Source organism: Acinonyx jubatus, chromosome D1 (genome assembly GCF_027475565.1).
Source record: "Acinonyx jubatus isolate Ajub_Pintada_27869175 chromosome D1, VMU_Ajub_asm_v1.0, whole genome shotgun sequence".
Taxonomy (NCBI): Eukaryota; Metazoa; Chordata; class Mammalia; order Carnivora; family Felidae; genus Acinonyx; species Acinonyx jubatus.
In genome coordinates this window covers 6,831,472-6,840,889 of record NC_069390.1, presented here as the reverse complement: position 1 = coordinate 6,840,889, position 9,418 = coordinate 6,831,472, and the positions used below count along the sequence as shown (strand labels likewise).

At 53.0% G+C, this 9,418-nt stretch overlaps 2 protein-coding genes across 2 annotated transcripts; both read left to right on the top strand.

Annotated features, from left to right (window-relative positions):
• Positions 1–5,358: 5,358 nt before the first annotated feature.
• Positions 5,359–6,749, top strand: ZNRD2 (zinc ribbon domain containing 2). Its single transcript, XM_015067999.3, has 4 exons — positions 5,359–5,519; positions 5,616–5,767; positions 5,897–5,981; positions 6,387–6,749. Exons 1-4 carry the CDS (start codon positions 5,501–5,503, stop codon positions 6,728–6,730), a joined length of 600 nt encoding a protein of 199 aa, XP_014923485.1. The 5' UTR covers positions 5,359–5,500; the 3' UTR covers positions 6,731–6,749.
• An 865-nt stretch (positions 6,750–7,614) lies between these two features.
• Positions 7,615–9,157, top strand: FAM89B (family with sequence similarity 89 member B). Its single transcript, XM_015067998.3, has 2 exons — positions 7,615–7,922; positions 8,331–9,157. Exons 1-2 carry the CDS (start codon positions 7,623–7,625, stop codon positions 8,607–8,609), a joined length of 579 nt encoding a protein of 192 aa, XP_014923484.2. The 5' UTR covers positions 7,615–7,622; the 3' UTR covers positions 8,610–9,157.
• The last annotated feature ends 261 nt before the right edge of the window (positions 9,158–9,418 follow it).

Genomic DNA, 9,418 nt, shown 5'->3' with positions numbered 1-9,418 from the left:
CATTTAAAATTTAAAAAAAATAAGATTTTAGAACTATAAATTTCCTTCTAAGCAGTGCTTTGACTGTATCTCGTAAGTTTTGGTATGTCGTGTTTTTGTTTTCATAAATCTTAAAGTAGTTTCTAATTTCTCATGTTATTTTTTCCATGTGATTTCTTCTATGACTCATTAGTCATTTTAGAGCCTGCTGTTTAATTTCTACGTATTTGTGAATTTCCTAAATTTCCTTCTGTTATTGAAAACTTCATTACATTGTGGTCTGAGAACTTACTCTGTATGATTGCAACCCTTTTGAATTTACTGAGACTTGTTTTATGGTTTACCATATGGTCTCTTCTGGAGAACGTTCCATATATACTTGAGAAGAATATGCATTCTGCTATTGTTGGGTGGAATATTCTGTAGCTGTCAGTACTTGGGCTTGACTTGCACGTCTGTGACTTTTAAAGGAGACTACCTTGGTCGAGGCTCTTTCTGTCTCATTGTGATAATAACATCTTGGTTTTTTTTCCTGGTTTTAATGTGAGGGCTAGGAGCATTTTCTAGGGCAGTGGAGCTGATCACAAAAATTTATCCAGATTTTTTTTGGCCACCTTTAGCAGCACTGTGAACCCATATTAAGACAACAAGAACCCAAAGAGCAATCCAGGCCTCATCTATGGTTTTCTAAGGGAGCTTGTCTGTCTCAAGAGAATCTCCCTGAGTGGGAGAAAGCTTCGATATAGCAGCTAGGACTCATTGGCAAAAAAACAAAAATGAAAACAAAAAACTAAGCAAAGCTGAGACTTTTCATCATCATCTTGGCATGGGTATAAGATTCGCATGATAGGGGCGCCTGGGTGGCTCAGTCGGTTGAGCGTCCGACTTCAGCTCAGGTCATAATCTCACAGTTGGTGGGTTCGAGCCCCACGTTGGGCTCTGTGCTGACAGCCTGGAGCCTGCTTCGGATTCTGTGTCTCCTTCTCTCTCTGCCCCTCCCCGACTTGTGCTCTGTCTCTCAAAAATAAATAAAACATTAAAAAAATGTAAAAAAAAAAAAGATTCGCATGATAGTCTGTAGGAAGGACTGAGCTGTAAGATGGTCCAGCTGTTACTGTCCTTCCTTAACAAGCATCCCATGTCCTTCTCCTCATCTCCTAAGTGAGCCAACAAAATTCTCATGATTCATCTGACTTTGGTCCATAGGGGTAGTAAATTTCCCTCCCTTCATTGTTCAGTGTGTATGTGCCGTCTGAAAGGGGCTGGAAACTTCCATATGCCCCAAATGAGTCTTAGGGCTGGTTGTTACAACGGGGCAGACCCGAGGCTGCCTGCCGGGCTGTGGGCAATTACCCCTGCGTCCCCCAGTCCCACCCAGAGGAGAGTTAGCAACAACCTGGGCAGCGTCTGGCAGCTGGCTTTGACCCTACTTCCAGGTACTCCACCTGCAACGACCTCCCTCACTCGTTCTCATGAACAGGAAAGGAAGTCGAAGGCCGTTTATTGATTGGTTGATTGTACGATTTGGTCAACCTGTGTGCTGCTGCTTCCCTTGGCCTTCCCCTCAACATGTGTTCATCAGCCCGTGAGGTCTTCATACTTCCTCTTACAGAAAACTGTGCTTCTGTCAGCACCTCATCCTCAGTGCGAGAACAGTCCAGAACTGTGAAAGGGTCTCTTATTATTATTATTATTATTATTTTTTTGCAATTTATGATATTTATTTATTTTTTTTAATTTTATATTTTTTAAAAATTTACATCCAAATTAGTTAGCATGTAGGGCAACAATGATTTCAGGAGTAGATTCCTTAGTGCCCCTGACCCATTTAGCCCATCCCCGCCTCCCACAACCCCTCCAGCAATCCTCTGTTTGTTCTCCGTGTTTATGAGTCTCTTCTGTTTTGTCCCCCTCCCTGCTTTCATATTATTTGTGTTTCCCTTCCTTGATGTTCATCTGTTTTGTCTCTTAAAGTCCTCATATGAGTGAAGTCATATATTTGTCTTTCTCTGACTAATTTCCCTTAGCATAATACCCTCCAGTTCCATCCACGTAGTTGCAAATGGCAAGATTTCATTCTCTTTGATTGCCAAGTAATACTCCCTTGTATAGATATACCACATCTTTATCCATTCATCCGTCAGTGGACATTGGGCTCTTTCCATACTTTGGCTGTTGTCGATCGTGCTGCTATAAACATGGGGGTGTGTGTGTCCCTTCGAAACAGCACACCTGTATGCCGTAGGGTCTCTCATTTCACCCTACTTTCAAACAAAGAAGGTGACACAATTTCAGGGATACTGGCAGAAGACATGAGACTTCTGGGCCAGAGATATAAAGGACTTCATTACAGCACAGCACGTGTTATGAACACGAGAATACTTGTCACTTCCCCTTACCCTCAGGTCTCACCAGTGCAGGTCTCATCCATCATATGGATGCCCACACACAGGGCCAGTTGTGTCACAGTAGAGGAACCCTGAACTTGGGCCATCCAGGAATTTCATAACGGGCAGTAAGTATGTCTGCCCTTTGCTCTAGAGGGAGCCGCTATCTCTGTTGTCCAAGGCTGTTGACTATACAAACATCCTGGGAAAGACAGTTCAGAATAAAGGTAGTGTCTCTGCTCACGAAACCTGCATTCGTGTGAGAGGCTGGGCGACAACTGTCTCCTACCACCTCTCTCCCCACATCTCACTAAATCCCCACAGCAACCCTGCCAAGTAGGTGTAACTGACCCAGTTTCACAGATGAGGAGCTGGAAGTCCAGACAAGCGAAGGGAATTACTGCTGGTGGCAGAGGCAGTAAGCGGCGGATCCAGGACCAAAGCCAGGCCCACCTGATGCCCGACCTGTGCCTTGTCTACCCTCCTGCACAACTGGAGGCAGGGACGGGCTCTGAGGAGAGAAAGGTGATGAGAATCCCCTTGAGTAATGGGAGAGCAGGCTCGCAGGGTGAGTGGGAAGAGAGGAAGTGGGCCGGGAGCCAAATTCATAGGACCTTGGAGACCATAGGAAAGACTTTGGATTTTTGTCTAGGTATGATGGGGAGATGCCGGAAGATTTTGAGCAAAAGAGCGATATGACTTGATTTGTGTCTTTTTGTTAATGTTTATTTACTTTTGAGAGGGAGAGGAAGACAAAGTGGGAGCAGGGGAGGGGCAGAGAGGGAGGGAGACACAGAATCCGAAGCAGGCTCCAAGCTCTGAGCTGTCAGCACAGAGCCCGACGAGGGGCTTGAACTCACCAAGTGTGAGATCATGACCTGAGCCAAAGTCGGACGCTTAACTGCCTGAGCCACCCAGGTGCACCCTGATATATGTCTTAAAAGCATTATTGTTGGGGCGCTTGGGTGGCTCAGTCAGTTGAGCATCCAACTTCGGTTCAGGTCACGATCTTACGGTTTGTGGGCTGAATTCCCACGTCAGGCTCTGTGCCGACAGCTCCGAGCCTGGAACCTGCTTCAGATTCTGTGTCTCTCTCTTTCTCTGCCCCTCCCCTGCTCATGCTCCCTCTGTGTCTCAAAAATGAATAAATGTTATAAAAAATTTTCAAAGCATTATTGTTTCCTGTTCTGTAGAATGGGGATAACAGTAGTACCTTCCGGATAAGGCTGTCATGAGGAGTAAACTAAAGGGAGGGAACAGGAGGATGAATGTCAGGATCTTAGTTGGCTCCAGGAAGAATAAGCTGTTGAGGGGATCCTGGCCATGCTGATGAGATGAGTTTAGGATGGGGCTGGGAGCTGAAGCGGTATGGACCTGGAGGGTCTGTGCATACAGGTTAGAGTTCAAGAGTTCCACCAGTCAGCTTGGCTGAACTGACTTCGGGTCAGCCTGCGAGTCAAGAGCACTAATGCCCAGAAGCCTGCTGGTAAATGGAGAGAGTGAAGAGGGGCACAGAGCTCTCCAAGTAAGCAGGAGGCAGCAAGGGTCAGAAAATGGCAGTTCCGGGGAGTCTATGTAGAAAGAAGATGGGGCCAAAAGGAGCGCACTCGATCTCCAGGTAAGATTGCAGAAGCATGTGCTGTGTAGCCAAAGAAGGAAGTTGCTGATTAGATGATGGGGGTCTAAATCCTAGCTCCTTCTCCTCTGCCCTGGGGTACAGCCTTAAGGCACTTCGGGCTGCACGTCTGGAGACCACTGCCTGCCCCGTCTGGCTTCTCTAAATCTAATAAAGGAGAGAATGTATAAAGAAAAAGAACACAGAAGAGAGGGAAAAATCAAGACCAGTGTTCAGGGAGCACTAGTACTTTTAACAGAGACCTACCTAAAAAAGAATATTACAGTCATAACTATTAGGTCCCTCAGCCTCACCATCCAGTGGGAACCTCTCCGCAGCAGCTGGACCAGCTCTGGTGCCTGCCCAGCACAGCACTTCTCAGTCAGCCAGCGTTTTGAGGGCTTACACTTTTTTTTTTTTAATGTTTATTTATTTTTGAGAGAGAGACCGAGGGGGAGAGGGGAAGGGGCAGAGAGGGAGACACAGAATTTCAAGCAGGCTCCAGACTCTGAGCTGTCAGCACAGAGCCCGACGTGGAGCCAGAACCCACGAACTGTGAGATCATGACCTGAGCTGAAGTCAGTCCCACGCTTAATTGACTGAGCCACCCAGGTGCCCTATTGAGGGCTTAAACTTTAAAAAGAAGAGAAGGAAAGAAAAAAAGGAAGGAAGGAAGGTAGGTTAGGCGCGGACTTTGCATTAGTCGAAAGAAAAAAAGAAAAGAAAGAATGAAAAAGAAAAGTTAGGGGCGGTCATTGCATGAGTCAAAAGAAAGAAAGAAAGAGAGAGAGAGAGAGGAAGAAAGAGAGAGAGAGAGGAAGAAAAAGAAAGAAAGAAAGAAAGAAAGAAAGAAAGAAAGAAAGAAAGAAAGAAAGAAAGAAAGAAAGAAAAGAAAGAAAGAAAGAGTGAGTCAGGGGCGGACTTTGCATCAGTCCCAGGCCTTGGGGCTAAGGGGTCGGCAAATCGGGACTCCGAACAGGCAGAAGGGGTGAGAGTGTCTTGAAACAGGCTGAAAGGAATAGAAAGGGAGACCGATCCCCGCCTGGCCTGCCTTCTGAAGTGAGAAGTACTGAGGCCCGAGGAGTCTCGACGCGCGCGCAGGGGGCCACTAGACGACACTGCCCGGCCTGCCGGTGCGACCGGTGCGGAAAGGGAAGCCCTAGGGCAGGTGGAGGCCAGCGGGGATTTCACCAGCCAAGTGGTCTTCTTCATCTGCGACGGGTAAGACAGGCGACCCCGCACACCCACCACTTTCCGGTCCTGCGACCCGAGCGGCGTTACCCCGGGGACTCCCCTCCTGCGGCCCCGCCAGCCCAAAGTTCGCAGACCCGGTTCCGGACGCGGGGCTCGCCAGCAGGCTAGCGTCGCCGGCAGCAGCCACGCCCCACTCCTGGCATGTTGACGTCTGAGGGGTGCCGTTTCCGCCCTCATCCTAGGGGGGCGTGAAGGGGGCGGAGCCGGGTGGAAAGCGCGCTGCTTGTACGTCACTTCCGGTGAGCCTAGTGGCGACAACGGCAACATGGCCCTGAACGGCGCTGGTGAGGACTTGGGCTGCGGGGGCCTGTGGTTGCGGGATATAGGAGGCAACCCGCTCGGGCAAGACCTCTCTGTCTCTTGTGACTCTCTTCCGCCAGAAGTCGACGATTTCTCCTGGGAGCCCCCAACCGAAGCGGAGACGAAGGTTCTGCAAGCGCGACGGGAGCGACAGGATCGCATCTCCAGACTCATGGGCGACTACCTGCTGCGTGGTTACCGCATGCTGGGCGAGACGTGCGCGGACTGCGGGGTGAGGAGACTCGGGACGTGGGATCGGGGATGGGGCCGCGGACAAGGCCTCAACGGCCCTTCCTCAACTCTCCCCCCTGGATTCCATGGCCTTGCGTCTCACCCCTGCCCCCGTACTTTCTGCTTCTAGACGATCCTCCTCCAAGACAAACAGCGGAAAATCTACTGCGTGGCTTGTCAGGAGCTCGACTCAGACGTGGATAAAGATAATCCGGGTGAGGGGGTCGAGTGTGCTTGGTGGAGAAGATGCGTGCTAATAGAAGCCCCGGAACAGTAGGTTTGGGAGGTGACAGTGGAGTCTGCGGGTGGGGCGGAGGTAAGGTGCTTTCTCTTTTCGGCTCTAGAAAGGACCATTCGTTCAGTGAGAGCACTAAACACCTACTTTGTGCCAGACACTGTGAAGAGTCTGAGCTCCATTGGGCACGGTCCTGATGGGAGAGATGACTCAAGGGCACAAATAACTTCGACACAAAGAAGAAAATGGATGCGTTACCTAATAGAGGGGTTAGGAAAAACATCTCAAGCATAGAAAGAGCAGAGCAGTAAAGAGTAAGGAGGTGGCTCAGGGCTGAGAGGGGACAGGCGCCCTGACCATTTCACCCACTTTCTCCTTTTTTTAGCTCTGAACGCCCAGGCTGCCCTCTCCCAAGCTCGGGAACACCAGCTTGCCTCTGCCTCAGAGCTCCCCTTGGGCTCCCGGCCAGCCCCTCAGCCCCCAGTACCCCGTCCAGAGCACTGTGAGGGAGCTGCAGCAGGGCTCAAGGCCGCCCAGGGGCCACCCCCTCCTGCTGGGCCTCCAAATGCAGACGTCCTGGCCTGCACACAGGAGGCCCTCCTGCAGAAGCTGACCTGGGCCTCAGCTGAGCTGGGCTCTAGCACCTCCCTGGAGACTAGCATCCAGCTGTGTAGCCTAATCCGAGCTTGTGCTGAGGCTCTGCGCAGCCTGCGGCAGCTTCGACACTAAGAGGCCCCTCCTGAGAAAAACAGCTGTCCTCTCGTGTGGTTTGTTCTTTTCTTGGTTCTGAGTTGCATGCCAGCCCCGGCTCCGTGAGCCTTTTCCCTGCCTTTGGCCTCTTACCCTACTACTGTCTGCTCTTCCTGATGCCCTGAGAGATTCGTTGGGCTTGTCTCTGCTTGGTTTCCCCGCCCAGAATGAGGGAAGAGGGAGAGGACTATGTGATACTTTCTTTCTGAGGAGGAGGCCAAAGCCTCTTCAAAAGCCGAAGGAAGAGGGGTGGTCCTCTCCGCACCCCTGCAGCCTCCTCAGCCATCCAGTGCTCATTTCCCATCCTCCAGTGACATTTGGGGGTTCCAGGCCCGTTTGGCATCTTCTCCTTCCCCGGAGTATTCTGGTACCATCATCCTGACCCACCTCATGCCCAGCCCAGGTACCCAGACACTTGATAGAACGTCAGGGACCAAGTATGGACTTACCCAAGTCTCCCAACCGCCCCAGCCCCCTCGTTTTGGATCCTTTCCCTTGGGAGTTATAATTGGGCAGAATGATTAAACACATTGTTGTGGGGGGAGCAAAAAAGAACCACGAAGGAACCGCGTGCGCCGCTTTTGGTCACCCCCACCCCTTTTCTGGCTCCTGTTCAGTGGATGCCCCATTCCGTTTTCTCAGCTTTTCGAGATGTGGTCCCACCACCATAGCCCTTTTAAGGGAGGCCCCGCCCGTGCGAAGGGGGTGGGGCAGGGGCGGAGTCGGAGGAGTCGGGGAAGGAACAAAGCGCGGCCTGCGGGCGGCGGCTGGGCTCGGCCGGCTGGGCCGCGCGGTGCGGGGCCTGCGGGCGGCGGCCCGGGCGCAGCGTTGAAGGGAAGCAGGCCGCAGCGGGGTCCGCGTCGGCCGGGCCATGAATGGGCTGCCCTCGGCCGAGGCGCCGGGTGGCGCTAGCTGCGCCCTAGCCGGGCTCCCTCCGCTGCCGCGCGGCCTCAGCGGTCTCCTCAACGCAAGCGGGGGCTCGTGGCGGGAGCTGGAGCGCGTCTACAGCCAGCGCAGCCGCATCCACGACGAGCTGAGCCGCGCCGCCCGCGTCCCAGATGGGCCCCGCTACGCTTCGGGCGCCACCAGCGCGGGACCCGCCGCCGGTCCCCCCGGTCCGCGTCGTCCTGTCAATCTCGACTCAGCACTAGCAGCGCTGCGCAAGGAGATGGTGAGTAGCTGGGCCCCGGACTTACTGGGCGGGGGTCTGCCACTGAGCGTGAGGGGCCGGGGCGGGGCGGAGGGCAGAGGCACGGAACGGGGAACGCATAGCTTGCGTCTCAAGATCTACAGAAGCTAGTTGGGTCAGAGGGGATATGGTAACAATAATTATAGTTACTGTTTATGGCACTAGTTACCATGTATTTTTAAGAGCTTTACTCGTGTTATTTCATTCCATCCTGCTAGATAAATGTTATCCCCATTTTACAGATGAGGGTCAGTGACTTGCCTAAAGATTCATAGCTTGCAGGTGGCATCTGATGTCCACAAAACTTTGTGCTTAGAAAGGTGCAGGAAGATTGGCTAGGGCCGAGGGTGGCCTGGACCCCAACCCCAGCCCACCCTCAGTCTTTTGCAGGTGGGGCTGCGGCAGCTGGACATGTCCCTGCTGTGCCAGCTGTGGGGCTTGTACGAGTCAATCCAAGACTATAAGCACCTGTGCCAAGACTTGAGCCTGTGCCAGGACCTGTCATCCTCCCTGCATTCAGACAGCTCCTATCCACCTGATGCTGGCCTATCTGATGATGATGAACCTCCTGATGCCAGCCTGCCCCCGGACCCGCCACCCCTCACTGTGCCCCAGACACACAATGCCCGTGACCAGTGGCTGCAGGACGCCTTCCACATCAGCCTCTGAAGAGCTGGGGGTGGGGGGAATATGCACCCATGCAAAAGGCTCAGAAACTCACCCGTAGCAAGTACTCAGACTTCTAGTGCCTGCTTTCCCCCATACCACCTCACTTGATAGGAAGGCAAGGCTTGGGCCCCTCAGAGGCAAAATTGCCAACCCTCTCTCTCCTGACTCTGGTTAGCTGGCACTGGGGCAGGCACCTGGCCTACAGCCTTTGCCTGTGGCACTGGACCTCCACTTCTGCCACACGTGTGCACCCCAGCTTGGCCAACCTTCAGTCTGGTGGTGGGGCCCAAAGCATCTGGCACTCCCCTTAGCGTCTCTGGGATTGGGATGAGTGCCTGGTTCCCATCACCTTTTCACCTTTGGCTGCTGCTGGCAGCTGCTGGCTCAGGGGCATCCCACCTCTGGTCCCTGGGTTCCACTGCTCTAGACCAGGGCATCCCCATTCCTGCACCCACCCACGGCCAGGAGGGCCAAGGCTCCATGCTGGATATTTAAGTTTAGGGGCCAGACTCCTGGGCACGGAGGTAAATAAATACTCTCTCAGCGTTCTTGTGTTCTGACTGCCTGGCTCTGCGGCTGGAAGATAGCGGTGTTTCTGGCAAGTGCGGCCCCGCGCTTCGCCGGCAGATGGCGCCCAAGACCCCCGAGTGGAAGAAGGGCTGGCCGGTGATGGAATGCGAAACCTCCTTCCACCGACGGGGTTGGGGAGCTGGCCAAGCTGGTCCCGCGGTTCTGCGACGGCTGGCGAGGAACTTCCCCTCTCTGGCCGGACATCTAGGAGTCCAGCCCCTCTCCCCCCCGCCTTGCTT

Coding starts and splice junctions, on each gene's coding strand:
- ZNRD2 (XM_015067999.3), top strand. Junction 5,768..5,896: donor AGACGTGCGCGGACTGCGGG/GTGAGGAGACTC, acceptor TTCTGCTTCTAG/ACGATCCTCCTCCAAGACAA. Junction 5,982..6,386: donor CGTGGATAAAGATAATCCGG/GTGAGGGGGTCG, acceptor TCCTTTTTTTAG/CTCTGAACGCCCAGGCTGCC.
- FAM89B (XM_015067998.3), top strand. CDS start 7,623: ATGAATGGGCTGCCCTCGGCCGAGGCGCCGGGTGGCGCTAGCTGCGCC. Junction 7,923..8,330: donor CAGCGCTGCGCAAGGAGATG/GTGAGTAGCTGG, acceptor AGTCTTTTGCAG/GTGGGGCTGCGGCAGCTGGA.